Source organism: Drosophila suzukii, chromosome 2R (assembly GCF_043229965.1).
Source record: "Drosophila suzukii chromosome 2R, CBGP_Dsuzu_IsoJpt1.0, whole genome shotgun sequence".
NCBI classification, from domain to species: domain Eukaryota; kingdom Metazoa; phylum Arthropoda; class Insecta; order Diptera; family Drosophilidae; genus Drosophila; species Drosophila suzukii.
This window is the reverse complement of record NC_092081.1, coordinates 5,295,469-5,317,737: the sequence shown is the minus strand read 5'-3', so window position 1 is coordinate 5,317,737 and position 22,269 is coordinate 5,295,469. Positions and strand designations below refer to the sequence as shown.

The window sequence follows — 22,269 nt, the reverse complement described above, 5'->3', positions numbered from 1 at the left end:
TTTTTTAAGCAAATGTAAGAAGGCCATAAAATTAAATAATGCACTTTCATTTATTATCTTACGCTTAGAAATACATACAAAAATACAATCATTTGGAGCTATTCATAAAATATTTTACAGGGCAATGCAGCGGAATGGAAATTGGGGAAAATGCTGATGGCAGTATCCAAGAATACTATTTTCCTTGGCGAACAAGCTTATTTACAGCGGCCAACTACTGGGGATGGTATCCCCTATCCATTAGGATATCAAGTCGGCGATGTAGGTGAAGAGATCGTCCGGGAAGTTGCATTGGTCCAAGTCCCTGCCCAAGGCAAAGTATCTCTTCCGGAGGAGATGGGCAGCCGCTTTGGGTTGACGGGAGCGGGTGAATACGCCCTTTTTATTGCCTCCCACGCGGGTATAGCCTGAATTTAAAAGTATGATTTTAAATGTACTACTTAAAATGACTATCAAATTAAGAAACACCCACTTTGAGCTGTCTTGAAGTCGGCAAAGTTCCACACAAACTCGCCAATAAACCATCCTTTCTTGCGCAGCTCGTCAAAGGCCTTAAAATGACGGGAAAACACCTCTGTCTGGAATTCCTCCGACCACACATAAGCTGGTTGCTGAAAGAACAAAGAGATATAATTAATAGATTACCTAACTTTGTTTAAAAATAATGTATTTATTGAACAATCCAAAAGGGATTACAATCGGGTAAAAAATGCATTTCTAGATGCCGTTTTTCAAGCCGAAATAGGCGTTTTATTTTAAAAACTATTATATATGTATATACTTCTATGATAACTTACCATATGCAAACCCTCCAGGGTATCCGCTCCATACTCAGACATGATAATGGGTTTGTTGTAATGTTTGTTCCAGGCGGTGGCCTCGTCGATCACGTTCTGGGTAACCATGTCCAGCCGTCCTGTGTTTGAATACCAGGCATTATAGCGATTGAAGCTGATAATGTCCAGAGAACGTCCCTGGGTTGGAAAATTATATAAGAAAGGATCCGCAGTTGATGCAACCTTAACTTACCGCCTTGTCCTGGGTGTGGGGAACAGCAATGGCAGCCGTAATGGGTCGGGAACTATCCAGCGAGCGTGTGTAATTGGCCACCAATCTGGAATGATTTAGTACTACATTAGTCACTGGAAGATCAATAACTAGTTCAAGGATACCCACTCGAAGTACGAGTCCGCACTCATGCTGCCAGTTCGGGGTTCATTGGCAATGGACCACATCACAACACTCGGATGATTGCGATCCCTATGGATGAGCTGTTCCAGCGACGACTTATGCTTGCCCAGCAGCTCCTGGCTGAAGTTTCTAAAAAACGAGAACAACAGCTTCAGTAAGAATTCCTCCGAGGAGTGGGAATGACTCAACTCTGTATCCACACTGGGACACTCGTCGATGATCATAATTCCGTGCTCATCCGCAAACTGCATGGACTCCTCGGAATAGGGATAATGGGAAGTGCGGTACGAATTCGCTCCAATCCATTTAAGCAGGTTGAAATCCCGAACCATCACGGCATTATCTAGACCTTTACCCCTGATATCCGCATCTTCGTGTCGCCCAAATCCACGGAAATAAACGGGCTTGCCGTTGATCAGGAACTGCTTTTTGTTCCAACTCAAAGTGCGTATGCCCACTTTGAGCCGATAGACATCCAGGAGCTCCTCGTTGGTCGCCAGCAGTTTGATCTCCAGCTCGTACAGATAACCGGGTTCCGGGTGCATTAGGTAGGGCCACCACGGTTTCACTTGGTTCACTTGCAAGGTGCCTCCCAGTTTCCCGTCCGAAGTTGCATTGGCCACCAATTTGCCTTCCTTGTCGTACAAATTGGCCTGAATTTGCAGGACATTATCCGCCTCGTTGGCTGCGCTTCCATTCACACTAACGCTATAAAAGACCTCGCCAACTGCAATTAAGAGGATTATTATTAGTACAGAGATCTTGAGAGGTTACTAATGGAATCAAGAAATACCCATTCCGGAGATTTCGGTGGATTCCCTGATAATAAACTCTAAAATCTTACCACTGGCATCCCCCGAAAGGTTTGTGGTGACCTCAACCTCCTCGATAAAAGTGCGTGGCGTGGTGTACAGATGCACGCTCCTGTGGATCCCCGCATAGTTGAAGAAGTCGAAGGTGTAGCTCTGCACGATGGTCATCCCTCCATCGTTGGGCACTTCCGTGATCCTGCCCTGCGGCACAGTCGTCTGGATCAGAGCGTTGTCGCACATCACTGTAATCCGGTTCTCGGCCCCGTAGTATAGGAGGTCCGTCACCTCAGCCTCGAATGGTAGATGACCCATCTCGTGCTTCACTACCTTCTGACCGTTGATCCACTGAAAATAATAATATATAATCAATTTCTTAGAGATTCACCAAGGTAAACTATTTAAAAATGTAATATATTAAACCATTTTCCGAAAATCTATCAAATAGACTATAAAATACCCACCACATAAGCTTCATAATGCACACTGCCGAACCTCAGCCAGATCCTCTGGTCCTTTGCCCAGGAGCGGGGCACAAAGAACTTCCGGTCGTACCACACGGTGCCCACGTGGTCCCTCAAGTTATCCGTGGTTATATCGTTATAGGAGGCGGGCACTGGCATCGGGATCGTCGGCCTGCTCTGGCTCAGCTCTTTGGCATACCACTCATCCCGCACTCCCTGCGTGGGATTCGCCTGGTCGGACCTCACAAAGTTCCAGATCCCGTCCAGAGATCGCACCTCCCGCGTCTCCGATTCCCTGGGATATAGCATTCCACGCGTTTGGGGCACCTCCTTGTTGACCAAGATCAGGGCTATGGAGAAGTGCAGGACGTAAAGGCCGGTGACCAGGGAGAAGAAGGATAGAGCTGCGGATACATAGATATACGGGGTGTAACAGAGGGTTAAGATATTATACAAAAATCGGTCCGAACATAACACACCGATAATGGGTGTGATAATTTTGCCTATCACAAATTTACACCTCCTGATAAGCGGAAAAACGCGATTATACAGAGACATGCGCGTGGTAAGTGGGAGAATTGGGAAATATTGAACTTGATCAGTCATTTTCGCTACTAAAATAATTGTCTGTGAATTTTTGTCAAAGACTGCCAAATAATACGTGCAATTCGAGCAAAATAGGAGTGAAGCTAGCCCTACAGAGTTTATGAATGGTATCATTGATTGTCATTGGCTTATCAGCCCATAGTACAAATAAACATAAAAGATAGTATTGCAAAACCAATATATTTGTACCCGTTACTCGTAGAAGGGGTATAATAGATTTGTCGAAAAATACGGAATATGTAGAAGGAAGCTTTTCCGACCCCATACAGTATATATATTCTTGATCAGGATCACTAGGCGAGTCGATCTAGCCATGTCCGTCTGTCCGTATGAGCGCTAATATCTCGGAAACTCTAAGAGCTAGAGTGTTGGGACTTGGCATGTAGATTCTTGGGATTCCTGCACAGCACATGATTGTCACAAGGTGCCACCTCCACTTTGACGCCCACAAAGGACTATAATATTACACATTTTTTAATATTTTGTAAAAATTTAAATGAGCGCTTGTTTTTATTATAAATACCTATCTACATGCCAAAAATTATTGAAATCGTTATCACTAATACGCCACCAAGCCGCTAGGGGTGCTATAGGCTAGTTGGGGCTGCAGGCCAAGTGGCGCTATAGAAGAAGAAGATAGGTGGCGCTAGATGTGTTAATGAAAAAAGCAGAGCTTCTTTAAGCATATCTCCATCCCTGTCGCTCTCCCTTCAGCTGAGTAACGGGTATCTAATAGTCGAGGCCATCGACTATAGCGTGTTCTCTTGTTTAAAGTATAAAATAACGAAAATGTGCGATAGTCAGAAGTTTGTCAAGAAGGAATTTTCGAAGGAGCTTCAATAAGCTCACTAACACCAACACATACAAAACTTTCTGACAGTAGCGGTTAGCGACTTTAAGTCGATATTATTCAGGAAAAATTGTATTTGCGCAAGATAAGCTTATATGGAGTTCGCTTTTTTAGCTTAATGTAACGATAACACCAGATTACAACTTGGTTATCCGATTAAGTTAAGCTCCCTGATTTAAAAAATGGTACTCGAAATTGGTTGCATGGTAAAAATGTTTTTAGGCCTACTGAACTTTGTACACATTAGTCTGTTAATATAACACTTTTCGATTTTTAATACACAACATACAGTTCCATTAGACAATATTGTTGCTAACGCCAGAAAAAGTTTAAAAGCTTGGTAAACGTAAAGAGACGAAGACATACATTCCGAACAAGGTCGCCATCGTGAAGCATTTTGCCGATTTTGTTTTGTAAACTAGTGTAATTACAGTAGTAATTGGTTGGAGTGCTCAAGAATTAGACGCCTTAAAATGTTCATTGATAAGATTAGAAATGGTAAGATAGTTTAAAGACTTTTGTTTCCGCCCTGGTGTTTTGGAATTCACTTATGAAAATTAAAATATGTAGATTTTTTGGCTTAAAAATGAACCCCAAAAAAACGTTGTTTGGAAAGACAGAACTATAATTTTTTAGAGAGCCAAAAAGGCGCGATTAAAAAAATAACTATTAGATCACTAGATCTTTTATATTAAGTTGGGACACCACAAAAAATAAATAAAAACTCATACTATAGCTAATTTTGACTTTGTTCCCATCCGTTTTAATGAACTTCAACTAAATTAACTTTCGCCAAAATTCAATAAAAAACAAGAGAAACCGCTATAGTTACTCAGCTTAAGGTAGTGCGAGAGGGATGGATATGCTTAAAGGAACTCTTCTTTTTCACTAACACACCTAGCCTATAGCGTTACCTATCTTCCTCTCTTTTAGTGCCACCTAGTGGGCACCATGCTGTGCAGGAAGGCCAAGAATCTGCATGCCAAATTCAAACATTCTAGCTCTTATAGTTTACGAGATCACAGCGCTCAATTGGACAGACGGACATGGCTAGATCGACTCGGCTAGTGATCCTGATCAAGAATATATACACTTTGTGGGGTCGGAAACGCTTCCTTCTGCCTGTTACATACTTTCCGACGAATCTAGTATACCCTTTTACTCTACGAGTAACGGGTATAATAATGGGAAACTAAGCTAAGACTTACTAAACTTTATAAAGCAAACATAAATAATTAGTTTTTATAAGTTGGGAGTGCATTTGAGAAAGTTTTTATTGATTTTTTAGTTTGTCTCAAGGTACAAGTTATTATCTTCAGGGTACTAAATCTTAATAAAAGCTCACAAGCCAAAGTTGTTCCAAATTCGAAAAGCGCGGTTTACAATGCGGTGTTGCCAGCTTACATGTTATCCTATACTTTACAATCGATAACCGTTTGTAAACTTTTTATCGTTACTTATCGATAGTTGGGCGCCTAACACATTTATCTTTAAATCAACCAGAATTCTACGAGTGTTATACAGAGTTGAAATAAATTGTAAACGTTATAATTACTCTCGCAGTACTACTGTGTTATATGAAACGAAAAACCTATTTCTTGAATGGGAAACATGAAACATTTTCTGCTTGCATAATAAATATAACGCAGTTTAAATCCAGTCAGCTAACAATTTCTTAAGTAAATATTATACGACCATAAAATTAAATAATGCACTTTCATTTATTATCTTACGCTTACAAATACATACAAAAATACAATCATTTGGAGCTATTCATAAAATATTTTACAGGGCAATGCAGCGGAATGGAAATTGGGGAAAATGCTGATGGCAGTATCCAAGAATACTATTTTCCTTAACGAACAAGCTTATTTACAGCGGCCAACTACTGGGGATGGTATCCCCTATCCATTAGGATATCAAGTCGGCGATGTAGGTGAAGAGATCGTCCGGGAAGTTGCATTGGTCCAAGTCCCTGCCCAAGGCAAAGTATCTCTTCCGGAGGAGATGGGCAGCCGCTTTGGGTTGACGGGCGCGGGTAAATACGCCCTTTTTATTGCCGCCCACGCGGGTATAGCCTGAATTTAAAAGTATGATTTTAAATGTAATACTTAAAATGACTATCAAATTAAGAAACACCCACTTTGAGCTGTCTTGAAGTCGGCAAAGTTCCACACAAACTCGCCAATAAACCATCCTTTCTTGCGCAGCTCGTCAAAGGCCTTAAAATGACGGGAAAACACCTCTGTCTGGAATTCCTCCGACCACACATAAGCTGGTTGCTGAAAGAACAAAGAGATATAATTAATAGATTACCTAACTTTGTTTAAAAATAATGTATTTATTGAACAATCCAAAAGGGATTACAATCGGGTAAAAAATGCATTTCTAGATGCCGTTTTTCAAGCCGAAATAGGCGTTTTATTTTAAAAACTATTATATATGTATATACTTCTATGATAACTTACCATATGCAAACCCTCCAGGGTATCCGCTCCATACTCAGACATGATAATGGGTTTGTTGTAATGTTTGTTCCAGGCGGTGGCCTCGTCGATCACGTTCTGGGTAACCATGTCCAGCCGTCCTGTGTTTGAATACCAGGCATTATAGCGATTGAAGCTGATAATGTCCAGAGAACGTCCCTGGGTTGGAAAATTATATAAGAAAGGATCCGCAGTTGATGCAACCTTAACTTACCGCCTTGTCCTGGGTGTGGGGAACAGCAATGGCAGCCGTAATGGGTCGGGAACTATCCAGCGAGCGTGTGTAATTGGCCACCAATCTTCAATGAATAAGTATCATATTAGTCTCTGGAAAATTAATATCTAGTTAAAGGATACCCACTCGAAGTAAGAGTCCGCACTCATGCTGCCAGTTCGGGGTTCATTGGCAATGGACCACATCACAACACTCGGATGATTGCGATCTCTATGGATGAGCTGTTCCAGCGACGATTTATGCTTGCCCAGCAGCTCCTGGCTGAAGTTTCTAAAAAACGAGAACAACAGCTTCAGTAAGAATTCCTCCGAGGAGTGGAAATGACTCAACTCTGTATCCACACTGGGACACTCGTCGATGATCATGATTCCGTGCTCATCCGCGAATTGCATGGACTCCTCGGAATAGGGATAATGGGAGGTGCGGTACGCATTCGCTCCAATCCATTTAAGTAGGTTGAAATCCCGAACCATTACGGCATTATCTAGACCTTTACCCCTGATATCCGCATCTTCGTGTCGACCAAATCCACGGAAATAAACGGGCTTGCCGTTTATCAGGAACTGCTTTTTGTTCCAACTTAAAGTGCGTATGCCCACTTTGAGCCGATAGACATCCAAGAGCTCCTCATTGGTCGCCAGCAGTTTGATCTCCAGCTCGTACAGGTAACCGGGTTCCGGGTGCATTAGGTAGGGCCACCACGGTTTCACCTGGTTCACTTGCAACGTGCCCCCCAGTTTTCCGTCTGACGTTGCATTGGCTACCAATTTGCCTTCCTTATCGTACAGGTTGGCCTGAATTTGCAGGACATTATCCGCCTCGTTGGCAGCGCTTCCATTCACACTAACGCTATAAAACACCTCGCCAACTGTAATTAAGAGGGTTATTGTTAGTACAGAGATCTTGAGAGGTTACCAATCCATTCTATAGATGGAACCCCTGATATTGGGCACTAAAATCTTACCACTGGCATCCCCCGAAAGGTTTGTGGTGACCTCAACCTCCTCGATAAAAGTGCGTGGCGTGGTGTACAGATGCACGCTCCTGTGGATCCCCGCATAGTTGAAGAAGTCGAAGGTGTAGCTCTGCACGATGGTCATCCCTCCATCGTTGGGCACTTCCGTGATCCTGCCCTGCGGCACAGTCGTCTGGATCAGAGCGTTGTCGCACATCACTGTAATCCGGTTCTCGGCCCCGTAGTTCAGGAGGTCCGTCACCTCAGCCTCGAAGGGCAGGTGACCCATCTCGTGCTTCACTACCTTCTGGCCATTGATCCACTGAAAATATTTATTTATAGTCAATTTCTTAGAGATTCACCAAGGTAATCTATTTCAAAATTCAAAATATTAAGCCATTTTCCAAAAACCTATCAAATAGACTATAAAATACCCACCACATAAGCCTCATAATGCACACTGCCGAATCTCAGCCAGATCCTCTGGTCCTTTGCCCAGGAGCGGGGCACAAAGAACTTCCGGTCGTACCACACGGTGCCCACGTGGTCCCTCAAGTTATCCGTGGTTATGTCGTTATAGGAGGCGGGCACTGGCATCGGGATCGTCGGCCTGCTCTGGCTCAGCTCTTTGGCATACCACTCATCCCGCACTCCCTGCGTGGGATTCGCCTGGTCGGACCTCACAAAGTTCCAGATGCCGTCCAAAGATCGCACCTCCCGCGTCTCCGATTCCCTGGGATAAAGCATTCCACGCGTTTGGGGCACCTCCTTGTTGACCAAGATCAGGGCTATGGAGAAGTGCAGGACGTAAAGGCCAGTGACCAGGGAGAAGAAGGACAGAGCTGCGAATACATAGATATACGGGGTGTAACAGAGTGTTAAGATATTATACAAACATCGATCCAAACATAACACACCGATAATGGGTGTGATAATTTTGCCTATCACAAATTTACACCTCCTGATAAGCGGAAAAACGCGATTATACAGAGACATGCGCGTGGTAAGTGGGAGAATTGGAAAATATTGAACTTGATCAGTCATTTTCGCTACTAAAATAATTGTCTGTGAATTTTTGTCAAAGAGTGCCAAATAATACGTGCAATTCGAGCAAAATAGGAGTGAAGCTAGCCCTACAGAGTTTATGAATGGTATCATTGATTGTCATTGGCTTATCAGCCCATAGTACAAATAAACATAAAAGATAGTATTGCAAAACCAATATATTTGTACCCGTTACTCGTAGAAGGGGTATAATAGATTTGTCGAAAAATACGAAATATGTAGAAGGAAGCTTTTCCGACCCCATACAGTATATATATTCTTGATCAGGATCACTAGGCGAGTCGATCTAGCCATGTCCGTCTGTCCGTATGAGCGCTAATATCTCGGAAACTCTAAGAGCTAGAGTGTTGGGACTTGGCATGTAGATTCTTGGGCTTCCTGCACAGCACAAGATTGTCACAAGGTGCCACGTCCACTTTGACGCCCACAAAGGACTATAATATTACACATTTTTTAATATTTTGTAAAAATTTAAATGAGCGCATGTTTTTATTATAAATACCTATCTACATGCCAAAAATTATTGAAATCGGCACAGTCATTAAAAAGTTATAACCAAATAATAATCACTATGCAAATAAACGTTATCACTAATACGCCACCAAGCCGCTAGGGGTGCTATAGGCTAGTTGGGGCTGTAGGCCAAGTGGCGCTATAGAAGAAGATAGGTGGCGCTAGGTGTGTTAATGAAAAAAGCAGAGCTTCTTTAAGCATATCTCCATCCCTGTCGCTCTCCCTTCAGCTGAGTAACGGGTATCTAATAGTCGAGGCCATCGACTATAGCGTGTTCTCTTGTTTAAAGTATAAAATAACGAAAATGTGCGATAGTCAGAAGTTTGTCAAGAAGGAATTTTCGAAGGAGCTTCAATAAGCTCACTAACACCAACACATACAAAACTTTCTGACAGTAGCGGTTAGCGACTTTAAGTCGATATTATTCAGGAAAAATTGTATTTGCGCAAGATAAGCTTATATGGAGTTCGCTTTTTTAGCTTAATGTAACGATAACACCAGATTACAACTTGGTTATCCGATTAAGTTAAGCTCCCTGATTTAAAAAATGGTACTCGAAATTGGTTGCATGGTAAAAATGTTTTTAGGCCTACTGAACTTTGTACACATTAGTCTGTTAATATAACACTTTTCGATTTTTAATACACAACATACAGTTCCATTAGACAATATTGTTGCTAACGCCAGAAAAAGTTTAAAAGCTTGGTAAACGTAAAGAGACGAAGACATACATTCCGAACAAGGTCGCCATCGTGAAGCATTTTGCCGATTTTGTTTTGTAAACTAGTGTAATTACAGTAGTAATTGGTTGGAGTGCTCAAGAATTAGACGCCTTAAAATGTTCATTGATAAGATTAGAAATGGTAAGATAGTTTAAAGACTTTTGTTTCCGCCCTGGTGTTTTGGAATTCACTTATGAAAATTAAAATATGTAGATTTTTTGGCTTAAAAATGAACTCCAAAAAAACGTTGTTTGGAAAGACAGAACTATAATTTTTTAGAGAGCCAAAAAGGCGCGATTAAAAAATAACTATTAGATGGGTCACTAGATCTTTTATATTAAGTTGGGACACCACAAAAAATAAATAAAAACTCATACTATAGCTAATTTTGACTTTGTTCCCATCCGTTTTAATGAACTTCAACTAAATTAACTTTCGCCAAAATTCAATAAAAAACAAGAGAAACCGCTATAGTTACTCAGCTTAAGGTAGTGCGAGAGGGATGGATATGCTTAAAGGAACTCTTCTTTTTCACTAACACACCTAGCCTATAGCGTTACCTATCTTCCTCTCTTTTAGTGCCACCTAGTGGGCACCATGCTGTGCAGGAAGGCCAAGAATCTGCATGCCAAATTCAAACATTCTAGCTCTTATAGTTTACGAGATCACAGCGCTTAATTGGACAGACGGACATGGCTAGATCGACTCGGCTAGTGATCCTGATCAAGAATATATACACTTTGTGGGGTCGGAAACGCTTCCTTCTGCCTGTTACATACTTTCCGACGAATCTAGTATACCCTTTTACTCTACGAGTAACGGGTATAATAATGGGAAACTAAGCTAAGACTTACTAAACTTTATAAAGCAAACATAAATAATTAGTTTTTATAAGTTGGGAGTGCATTTGAGAAAGTTTTTATTGATTTTTTAGTTTGTCTCAAGGTACAAGTTATTATCTTCAGGGTACTAAATCTTAATAAAAGCTCACAAGCCAAAGTTGTTCCAAATTCGAAAAGCGCGGTTTACAATGCGGTGTTGCCAGCTTACATGTTATCCTATACTTTACAATCGATAACCGTTTGTAAACTTTTTATCGTTACTTATCGATAGTTGGGCGCCTAACACATTTATCTTTAAATCAACCAGAATTCTACGAGTGTTATACAGAGTTGAAATAAATTGTAAACGTTATAATTACTCTCGCAGTACTACTGTGTTATATGAAACGAAAAACCTATTTCTTGAATGGGAAACATGAAACATTTTCTGCTTGCATAATAAATATAACGCAGTTTAAATCCAGTCAGCTAACAATTTCTTAAGTAAATATTATACGACCATAAAATTAAATAATGCACTTTCATTTATTATCTTACGCTTACAAATACATACAAAAATACAATCATTTGGAGCTATTCATAAAATATTTTACAGGGCAATGCAGCGGAATGGAAATTGGGGAAAATGCTGATGGCAGTATCCAAGAATACTATTTTCCTTAACGAACAAGCTTATTTACAGCGGCCAACTACTGGGGATGGTATCCCCTATCCATTAGGATATCAAGTCGGCGATGTAGGTGAAGAGATCGTCCGGGAAGTTGCATTGGTCCAAGTCCCTGCCCAAGGCAAAGTATCTCTTCCGGAGGAGATGGGCAGCCGCTTTGGGTTGACGGGCGCGGGTAAATACGCCCTTTTTATTGCCGCCCACGCGGGTATAGCCTGAATTTAAAAGTATGATTTTAAATGTAATACTTAAAATGACTATCAAATTAAGAAACACCCACTTTGAGCTGTCTTGAAGTCGGCAAAGTTCCACACAAACTCGCCAATAAACCATCCTTTCTTGCGCAGCTCGTCAAAGGCCTTAAAATGACGGGAAAACACCTCTGTCTGGAATTCCTCCGACCACACATAAGCTGGTTGCTGAAAGAACAAAGAGATATAATTAATAGATTACCTAACTTTGTTTAAAAATAATGTATTTATTGAACAATCCAAAAGGGATTACAATCGGGTAAAAAATGCATTTCTAGATGCCGTTTTTCAAGCCGAAATAGGCGTTTTATTTTAAAAACTATTATATATGTATATACTTCTATGATAACTTACCATATGCAAACCCTCCAGGGTATCCGCTCCATACTCAGACATGATAATGGGTTTGTTGTAATGTTTGTTCCAGGCGGTGGCCTCGTCGATCACGTTCTGGGTAACCATGTCCAGCCGTCCTGTGTTTGAATACCAGGCATTATAGCGATTGAAGCTGATAATGTCCAGAGAACGTCCCTGGGTTGGAAAATTATATAAGAAAGGATCCGCAGTTGATGCAACCTTAACTTACCGCCTTGTCCTGGGTGTGGGGAACAGCAATGGCAGCCGTAATGGGTCGGGAACTATCCAGCGAGCGTGTGTAATTGGCCACCAATCTTCAATGAATAAGTATCATATTAGTCTCTGGAAAATTAATATCTAGTTAAAGGATACCCACTCGAAGTAAGAGTCCGCACTCATGCTGCCAGTTCGGGGTTCATTGGCAATGGACCACATCACAACACTCGGATGATTGCGATCTCTATGGATGAGCTGTTCCAGCGACGATTTATGCTTGCCCAGCAGCTCCTGGCTGAAGTTTCTAAAAAACGAGAACAACAGCTTCAGTAAGAATTCCTCCGAGGAGTGGAAATGACTCAACTCTGTATCCACACTGGGACACTCGTCGATGATCATGATTCCGTGCTCATCCGCGAATTGCATGGACTCCTCGGAATAGGGATAATGGGAGGTGCGGTACGCATTCGCTCCAATCCATTTAAGTAGGTTGAAATCCCGAACCATTACGGCATTATCTAGACCTTTACCCCTGATATCCGCATCTTCGTGTCGACCAAATCCACGGAAATAAACGGGCTTGCCGTTTATCAGGAACTGCTTTTTGTTCCAACTTAAAGTGCGTATGCCCACTTTGAGCCGATAGACATCCAAGAGCTCCTCATTGGTCGCCAGCAGTTTGATCTCCAGCTCGTACAGGTAACCGGGTTCCGGGTGCATTAGGTAGGGCCACCACGGTTTCACCTGGTTCACTTGCAACGTGCCCCCCAGTTTTCCGTCTGACGTTGCATTGGCTACCAATTTGCCTTCCTTATCGTACAGGTTGGCCTGAATTTGCAGGACATTATCCGCCTCGTTGGCAGCGCTTCCATTCACACTAACGCTATAAAACACCTCGCCAACTGTAATTAAGAGGGTTATTGTTAGTACAGAGATCTTGAGAGGTTACCAATCCATTCTATAGATGGAACCCCTGATATTGGGCACTAAAATCTTACCACTGGCATCCCCCGAAAGGTTTGTGGTGACCTCAACCTCCTCGATAAAAGTGCGTGGCGTGGTGTACAGATGCACGCTCCTGTGGATCCCCGCATAGTTGAAGAAGTCGAAGGTGTAGCTCTGCACGATGGTCATCCCTCCATCGTTGGGCACTTCCGTGATCCTGCCCTGCGGCACAGTCGTCTGGATCAGAGCGTTGTCGCACATCACTGTAATCCGGTTCTCGGCCCCGTAGTTCAGGAGGTCCGTCACCTCAGCCTCGAAGGGCAGGTGACCCATCTCGTGCTTCACTACCTTCTGGCCATTGATCCACTGAAAATATTTATTTATAGTCAATTTCTTAGAGATTCACCAAGGTAATCTATTTCAAAATTCAAAATATTAAGCCATTTTCCAAAAACCTATCAAATAGACTATAAAATACCCACCACATAAGCCTCATAATGCACACTGCCGAATCTCAGCCAGATCCTCTGGTCCTTTGCCCAGGAGCGGGGCACAAAGAACTTCCGGTCGTACCACACGGTGCCCACGTGGTCCCTCAAGTTATCCGTGGTTATGTCGTTATAGGAGGCGGGCACTGGCATCGGGATCGTCGGCCTGCTCTGGCTCAGCTCTTTGGCATACCACTCATCCCGCACTCCCTGCGTGGGATTCGCCTGGTCGGACCTCACAAAGTTCCAGATGCCGTCCAAAGATCGCACCTCCCGCGTCTCCGATTCCCTGGGATAAAGCATTCCACGCGTTTGGGGCACCTCCTTGTTGACCAAGATCAGGGCTATGGAGAAGTGCAGGACGTAAAGGCCAGTGACCAGGGAGAAGAAGGACAGAGCTGCGAATACATAGATATACGGGGTGTAACAGAGTGTTAAGATATTATACAAACATCGATCCAAACATAACACACCGATAATGGGTGTGATAATTTTGCCTATCACAAATTTACACCTCCTGATAAGCGGAAAAACGCGATTATACAGAGACATGCGCGTGGTAAGTGGGAGAATTGGAAAATATTGAACTTGATCAGTCATTTTCGCTACTAAAATAATTGTCTGTGAATTTTTGTCAAAGAGTGCCAAATAATACGTGCAATTCGAGCAAAATAGGAGTGAAGCTAGCCCTACAGAGTTTATGAATGGTATCATTGATTGTCATTGGCTTATCAGCCCATAGTACAAATAAACATAAAAGATAGTATTGCAAAACCAATATATTTGTACCCGTTACTCGTAGAAGGGGTATAATAGATTTGTCGAAAAATACGAAATATGTAGAAGGAAGCTTTTCCGACCCCATACAGTATATATATTCTTGATCAGGATCACTAGGCGAGTCGATCTAGCCATGTCCGTCTGTCCGTATGAGCGCTAATATCTCGGAAACTCTAAGAGCTAGAGTGTTGGGACTTGGCATGTAGATTCTTGGGCTTCCTGCACAGCACAAGATTGTCACAAGGTGCCACGTCCACTTTGACGCCCACAAAGGACTATAATATTACACATTTTTTAATATTTTGTAAAAATTTAAATGAGCGCATGTTTTTATTATAAATACCTATCTACATGCCAAAAATTATTGAAATCGGCACAGTCATTAAAAAGTTATAACCAAATAATAATCACTATGCAAATAAACGTTATCACTAATACGCCACCAAGCCGCTAGGGGTGCTATAGGCTAGTTGGGGCTGTAGGCCAAGTGGCGCTATAGAAGAAGATAGGTGGCGCTAGGTGTGTTAATGAAAAAAGCAGAGCTTCTTTAAGCATATCTCCATCCCTGTCGCTCTCCCTTCAGCTGAGTAACGGGTATCTAATAGTCGAGGCCATCGACTATAGCGTGTTCTCTTGTTTAAAGTATAAAATAACGAAAATGTGCGATAGTCAGAAGTTTGTCAAGAAGGAATTTTCGAAGGAGCTTCAATAAGCTCACTAACACCAACACATACAAAACTTTCTGACAGTAGCGGTTAGCGACTTTAAGTCGATATTATTCAGGAAAAATTGTATTTGCGCAAGATAAGCTTATATGGAGTTCGCTTTTTTAGCTTAATGTAACGATAACACCAGATTACAACTTGGTTATCCGATTAAGTTAAGCTCCCTGATTTAAAAAATGGTACTCGAAATTGGTTGCATGGTAAAAATGTTTTTAGGCCTACTGAACTTTGTACACATTAGTCTGTTAATATAACACTTTTCGATTTTTAATACACAACATACAGTTCCATTAGACAATATTGTTGCTAACGCCAGAAAAAGTTTAAAAGCTTGGTAAACGTAAAGAGACGAAGACATACATTCCGAACAAGGTCGCCATCGTGAAGCATTTTGCCGATTTTGTTTTGTAAACTAGTGTAATTACAGTAGTAATTGGTTGGAGTGCTCAAGAATTAGACGCCTTAAAATGTTCATTGATAAGATTAGAAATGGTAAGATAGTTTAAAGACTTTTGTTTCCGCCCTGGTGTTTTGGAATTCACTTATGAAAATTAAAATATGTAGATTTTTTGGCTTAAAAATGAACTCCAAAAAAACGTTGTTTGGAAAGACAGAACTATAATTTTTTAGAGAGCCAAAAAGGCGCGATTAAAAAATAACTATTAGATGGGTCACTAGATCTTTTATATTAAGTTGGGACACCACAAAAAATAAATAAAAACTCATACTATAGCTAATTTTGACTTTGTTCCCATCCGTTTTAATGAACTTCAACTAAATTAACTTTCGCCAAAATTCAATAAAAAACAAGAGAAACCGCTATAGTTACTCAGCTTAAGGGAGTGCGAGAGGGATGGATATGCTTAAAGGAACTCTTTTTTTTCACTAACACACCTAGCCTATAGCGTTACCTATCGCCACCTATGTATCTTCCTCTCTTTTAGTGCCACCTAGTGGGCTTAGCACCATGCTGTGCAGGAAGGCCAAGAATCTGCATGCCAATTTCAAACATTCTAGCTCTTATAGTTTACGAGATCACAGCGCTCAATTGGACAGACGGACATGGCTAGATCGACTCGGCTAGTGATCCTGATCAAGAATATATATACTTTATGGGGTCGAAAACGCTTCCTTTTACCTATTACATACTTTCCAACGAATCTAGTATACCCTTTTACTATAATAAAGGTCAAGATATGAAATGTTTTTTGGATATTGTTAGGAGTTTACTAATTTGTGTCCGTAAATTTCATTTTAACGTTTTTTTGTATTTTTTATACAAAAGTTTATAAACTAAATGCTTTAAACATCCCGCGGAGTGGACGTGGCATATTCTCGTGACAAATTTGCGCTGCGTAAGAAGCTTTAGAATCTAAATTTGAAACCCCAACTACAGCTTTGATAGTTTCTGAGATTTTAGCGTTCATATCTACGATTTTTTGAAGTTTGTGTGCGTTCGAGTGGGCGTGGCAACATTTTTTTAGGTCAGTCGATATATATAATTATCAGTATGCCTTTTAAAATAAAAATCAAATATAACTCTTATCTGATGCTTTTCTGTTCTTAATCGTAAGTACCGACAAAGAATATAAAAAAAATTTCATTGAAAAAAAATCCATTTTAGATAAGCTACTGAATGTAAAATACATTTATAGGTTTTTCCAAAAACAACAATTCTTCGCATATCTTATCGGCCTTCTGATGTTGTGTTCCCGCATATCAGTTTTTTTATTTCCCAGAATAAAAAAGCTCTACAAAGCTAACAGTTAGTTAACTGTAAGTACCGCAAGTCCGAGAAAATAATACTCACTTGGACAATGGTTTTATCCGATTTTCAAAGTCGGCGGGCGAAACGAAACGGAACGAAGAGAATCGAATGAAAGGGAAACGGAAATGAAATCGGAATTGGAAACTTTTTTCGTATTAACAGCGACAACAACACGATCAGGACAATAGGCAAGACAAAGAGCGAACAATGCGAACGAGCGGCACAAAGCAAAAGGGCGAAACCGGAGAAGCGAGCTTTCAAGGTGCTCAGCAAAAAGCTTTCACTCTCTCCCAGAAAAGCAACTACAACTACGGATTCAGATGCAGATACATTTAAAATAGTGTGTCATCGCTCTCTGCTCAAATTTCGTTTTTGTTTTTGTCTTTATTCATGTTTCGGTTCAGTTTTGTTTTTGTTTCGGCTTTTGTTTTGGTTTTTTTATAATGCAAATGACGGACGCATTGTTCGGCACTTTGTTTTGCTAGTTAAACACGTTTTCCAAGAGGCAAAAATAAACGGAACGAACATTTCAGAAACCGCCACAATCCCATAATACGCATGCAAGCGAGAAAACACCGAGAACTTGGCCCGTTCTCTCACGTTCGCTGGCCGGGAAACTACTTCCTACGTTTATTTATCGCATCTCACATGTTTTACCCCATTAAATCAGCTGTCTAATCGCAAAAGCTGTCTCTTGGGGACAAGAAAAAAGCTCGGAGGAAAGCTCCTCGAAAGTGCAACGGTCGATGTTACAGATCGATAAGATTCGATTGGTTTATAGCCCGGTAATATCCAAATTCGAATTTAGTTTATCTTTTATGATTATATGAACTAAATTTGAATTTGGACATTACATAATATTAAATAATTATTCTGCACAAAAACAAAATATAATGAATATCAACTTAATATTATATTGTAATTTTTTAAATATAAAATTGTTTTATAATGTTTTGAAATCAATTTCAGTTCCTACTTCTCCACTCCTGTAATATATAGTCATTAAGTGCGGTTGAGACTGATTTTTCAAAAGTATGTCAGATTAATATTATTAATGTCAACTTTATATTTGTAGTACAGAGTGGTTTTGATATGAATAATAAAAAATTAATATGAATAATAGCAAATTGACATTAAAAAAAATTGTCTTCTGTTCATATACGGAAAGGAATTGTATTATGAAATATATTATTTTTTATTCACAAAAATTACATGAAACATTCTGGAAACAATATCTGTTTCCATTTGTAATGCCTTCTATTAATAGGTTTCTTCTAAAATAAATAATATTAGTGAATCATATAAATATATTAAACATTCTGACATTAATATGTATATCCGGGGTGACGAAGAAATCGCATTAAGCCTATTTAGCGTGGGTTTCTTATGTGCATCAATATAAATTTTCCATGACTTAGAGCTGAAGCGACTTCTGTGATTTCCCCTCTATATTTTAGAAATCACCCTTACCATACACAGTAGTATATACTAAATGGTTTATAAATGGATGGCACACTCTAAAAGATTCTGGTAAGTCAGTCTTCTTTATAGATGATCACATTGCTTGACTAAACATAAGATAACTTGCATATTAAAATAACATGCAGTTCGTACATAAACATGCTTCGAACGCCGGCATGCTAACTTTCTCTAGATATTGATTTGTAATCTTACCAATCGCAAGTAAAGATAATCCTCCCATTCCTCAATCAATTCGAATATGTAAAACTGCTGAGGTTCCTAAATAGCTACACGTGCTCATTGTTTATTTCAATGGAGAACAAAAAATCGTTCTGTTTTTATCTGGTTTGATTCATTCCGTTGACTTCCTGTTAAATTCAGCTTAGTTGTGGATAAAAGCTAGCTTTTAATGCTCTTTCCTAATTGGTAGAAATTTTGACTATTTTTTCAACTGATAAATTTATTTAAGAGTTCAACTTGATTTATGTATAAAACGGTTTTAGAAAGTTTAAGTTCCATTTTAAAAGAATGAAGTGAGTTGGTTAATCGAATTATTTATTATTCAGCGTAAGCAATTGACTTTGATTTCTTTTTGAAAAATATTTCAAACAATTCTAGGTTTTGGTTTCAGTATAAACCTGTTTTAATATTTTTAATTGTTATACATTTTTAATTTCTATTTAATTGTTTTTATTTTATCTGTTTTTTTTTACTCCATTGACTTCTTTTTAAGTTGATATTTTCAAAGTTATTTAAGTGAAATTCTATCCAATTCACTAAGTAAAATTCGAGAAAAAATTTAATCAAAATGATTATTATTTTGTTGCTGGTTGATTTAGACAATCCAATGGCATTAATAAGTACATTTTCTAGCGAAGGGGACATAACTGATGATTACATTGCTTGCACAACCAATGTTGCATTGTTTTAGAGAAACATGATAAACAGTTCTAGGTTTTGCGTTGAATAATGTATGTACGCCATAGATTTTTCTTAACTTATTGTTATAGTTTAGCACAAAAAAAGTTGATAACATGGAATAGTTTTTAAAAATATCATTTTTTTTAACTTTTTATTCCTTGGTTATTGAATTTTCCTGTTTTAAGTAATGGTTTCAGTGGCAAACCCTTCTGTAGGTTTATTTTTCACTTCCTATGATTTATTCGATTCCCAATGGGGACACTTGGCTTACACATGGCGATTGGCTATCACTATCCTGCTGCGATTCGACACCCACTTCTACTGCTCACCGAAATCAACTGAGGTTGCACTTGCGCCGCTTGGGGCTTTTAAGGCCCCAGGCCCCCAGCGAAACTCCAGATATTAAAATGCCCGGCACAGCGGGCGATGCACCGTTACGCACTGAATTACCGGTCGAATGGAGGGCAGCAGACGCACCACACCGACCGAGCCTATCCGAGCTGGAACACACATTTATCCAGAACCGGAGCAGGGCCAAGTGGTGGGGCCACTGCGATGTGCTTACCCCAAATTTCATATTTGCGACACGTGAGACGGATCTTCAAATGCATGTCAACTGCCCGGAGATTTCAGATCCCAACTATCCGCGCGTACTTGTTCGCCGGAGAGAGCCGGTTTCTTGCGGCTACGTTCAGCGCTGCGCGATAACTGAATCCGACTAGGAATCGGATTCGGAATCCGAGTCCGGATCCGCGGAAGCCCATGGCGGATGTGCCATTAGTGGGCAAGGCAATTGCGACCGCTTGCGACTTGCCGGCGGCAAAGGTCGAAGGGTTGGGGGTTAAGGGGTTTAGGTGGGTGGGGGGTGAGGTTTGGGGGGTAAGGGGTGGCTATAGGAAGACACGCACCGCCACTGCACTGAATGTGCCCCTAATTAAGCCCACCCCCTGACCACCTCTCACCCCGATGAGCCACAGCCGAAGCCGATGCCCAAGCCGCTTGTTCCAAATCCGAAGCACTCGTCATTCGGGGTCAACGAATCGAGCCGCAGCTACAGTCCAGCTTCTAAATTTTCATTTCTAGTTCCAAAATCTAATACAATCTAAGTAAATAAACAATAAACCACAATAAAATTGAAAATTCCCAATCCTTATCTCCTAAATTTGTTAAAAAACACATTGCCTTGTTGTTTATTAAAAAAATATACAATACAATTGTAAATCCCCAATCTTTATCTTTTGAACTTATTCAATAATAAAAAAAACACCAGAACGATAAATCTCCAAGTAGATAGAAAAATTTCAGAGCCGGATTCGAATAACTGCGGACTTAATCTCTGAGCGTAACTCGGATTAGAACATCTTTAAACTTTGCGAAAACCACAGAAATATAGCAAAAGTGGTACATTCAAAAACAAGACAAAATAATTTTAAAAAATATCTCCCCGCAAAATATTAAAATATTTTTACCCTGTTCTTACATCTTAAATGTCGCATATTACGACCCAACGTTCTCATTCGTATTCAATGATAACGTAGTATATAAAACTTCATAAAAATGCAAAACATTGTGTTAAGATCAATATGCTTTAATCACGTTAGCCACGCTTGACTGTACGGACTAAGAGAGGTCGGAGGACTGGGAGGAGGGACTAAGTTTCAATTATGTGTTGCTGGCCTGGTCTCGAAGTGGAGTTTAATTAGTCTTGATTGGGAACGAAATGCGGAAGTTCTTACTCCCCTAGAAATAGGTTGACATACTTTGATGGGTTAGCTGGTAATCCAATTGCGAATATAAAATATTCCATAGTACATTTAGAAAGTATAGCTTGATTTGAATTCCATAGATAATGTAAACAAATTTAGCAAGTTATTTATTATGCATCTATAGTACATTTTATGAGCACACCCCATCAAAAACAAATTAGCTTTACACATTGGGTCCAAACAAAGGTTATCATAAACTGAGAAGATTAGAACGTCACTGGAAATACTTTTGCCCTCATCAGTAGATTTATTAAAAAGACAAACTGTATTAGAAAGGAGGGGTATTTTTCTGCGAGGGTAAAGACCTTTAAACAAAGAACATAAGTGCGAATTGATATCTAATCATCTCACCTTGACAGACATCCAAAGCCAATACAATTTAGAAGGTCAACAAATAAAATGAATTTAAGATATATTCGTCAAATAACCAAATATAGATTAAAATAATTTTATTTTAAATTTAATTGCTCAAATAATGAAAATCGATACAATAACTGAAATTTAAACATAATACGCCAAATGTATTATCCTAAAATCTATAACTATCCACTGTTAAACAATAAACAATGATAGCCCACTAAATATCGCACCTCCAAGTGTTAATAGGGTATAGATGGAATGTACCCACGCCTATTGCCATTTTCCTTTCGTTTGGCTTTCACTTTCAAGGCCCGGCCCACAAAAGCAGGCCTAAAGCAAAGAAAAGAATCAATGGGCGACCGATGAAAGTGAAAATGTCACCGACAGTAAATATAAATAAAGGAGTTTACCCATTTTCGAATATTCCGTGCAGGATTCCGGACGATGATGGATGTTTCTGTGAGGTTATAATTAAACTCCGGCAGTTTTGTGCACTTAGGAACTATTCGATAGTAATTAAAGCCCGACCACTACTGGTTAAGACTTAGCAGTCATTTCGCGGCTATTTATAATCGTTTTAAGCGTTCTGCCGGTAATTAAACAAACAAACTAAATGATAACCGCAATACGAAACCGGCGCACCGCTGATTTTGATGCGACTAAAATCACGAGCACTGTGAGCCAAGTCGAGTTCAAACTCAGACTGTTGCGAAGCTTTGAATCTACTGTTAAATATATGCTGTAGATTCGCTGCAAATAGCAGCGCATGAGAGAACGGCTTGCTCAAATTTGATGTCCCCCTTGGGCGGTAATTTCAAAAAGTGCA

The 22,269-nt window shown here is 40.1% G+C and overlaps 2 protein-coding genes across 13 annotated transcripts; both read right to left on the bottom strand.

Moving 5' to 3' along the window:
* Positions 1–31: 31 nt before the first annotated feature.
* Positions 32–22,142, bottom strand: LOC108018232 (beta-glucuronidase). 12 transcript variants are annotated; one of them, XM_070994973.1, is made up of 9 exons: positions 21,854–22,141; positions 2,465–2,868; positions 2,036–2,348; positions 1,381–1,918; positions 1,177–1,320; positions 1,030–1,114; positions 798–974; positions 473–611; positions 32–407 (listed from the first exon to the last, which is right to left on the bottom strand). In XM_070994973.1, the coding sequence occupies exons 1-9, from the start codon at positions 21,855–21,857 to the stop codon at positions 241–243; spliced, it is 1,971 nt and encodes a 656-aa protein (XP_070851074.1). In that variant the 5' UTR covers positions 21,858–22,141; the 3' UTR covers positions 32–240. The 12 variants fall into 12 exon arrangements, with proteins under 12 accessions (XP_070851074.1, XP_070851073.1, XP_070851075.1 ...); XM_070994972.1 differs by lacking the exon at positions 21,854–22,141 and adding an exon at positions 19,883–19,943; XM_070994974.1 differs by lacking the exon at positions 21,854–22,141 and adding an exon at positions 19,589–19,607.
* LOC139352537 (beta-glucuronidase-like) lies at positions 5,623–8,655 on the bottom strand. Its single transcript, XM_070994970.1, has 9 exons — positions 8,514–8,655; positions 8,035–8,438; positions 7,606–7,918; positions 6,972–7,509; positions 6,768–6,911; positions 6,621–6,705; positions 6,389–6,565; positions 6,064–6,202; positions 5,623–5,998 (listed from the first exon to the last, which is right to left on the bottom strand). Exons 1-9 carry the CDS (start codon positions 8,638–8,640, stop codon positions 5,832–5,834), a joined length of 2,094 nt encoding a protein of 697 aa, XP_070851071.1. The 5' UTR covers positions 8,641–8,655; the 3' UTR covers positions 5,623–5,831.
* Positions 22,143–22,269: the final 127 nt, after the last annotated feature.

Bases quoted from the DNA above. Each gene is read 5' to 3' on its own strand.
- LOC108018232 (XM_070994971.1), bottom strand. From the start codon at position 3,070: ATGACTGATCAAGTTCAATATTTCCCAATTCTCCCACTTACCACGCGC. The intron at 1,321-1,380 runs GTTGAGTCATTC...CTCGTTTTTTAG, and splicing joins TGTCCCAGTGTGGATACAGA to AAACTTCAGCCAGGAGCTGC. The intron at 408-472 runs GTGGGTGTTTCT...TTTTAAATTCAG, and splicing joins CGACTTCAAGACAGCTCAAA to GCTATACCCGCGTGGGAGGC.
- LOC139352537 (XM_070994970.1), bottom strand. From the start codon at position 8,640: ATGACTGATCAAGTTCAATATTTTCCAATTCTCCCACTTACCACGCGC. The intron at 7,919-8,034 runs GTGGGTATTTTA...AAATATTTTCAG, and splicing joins TGCATTATGAGGCTTATGTG to TGGATCAATGGCCAGAAGGT. The intron at 6,203-6,388 runs GTAAGTTATCAT...TTGTTCTTTCAG, and splicing joins CCCTGGAGGGTTTGCATATG to CAACCAGCTTATGTGTGGTC.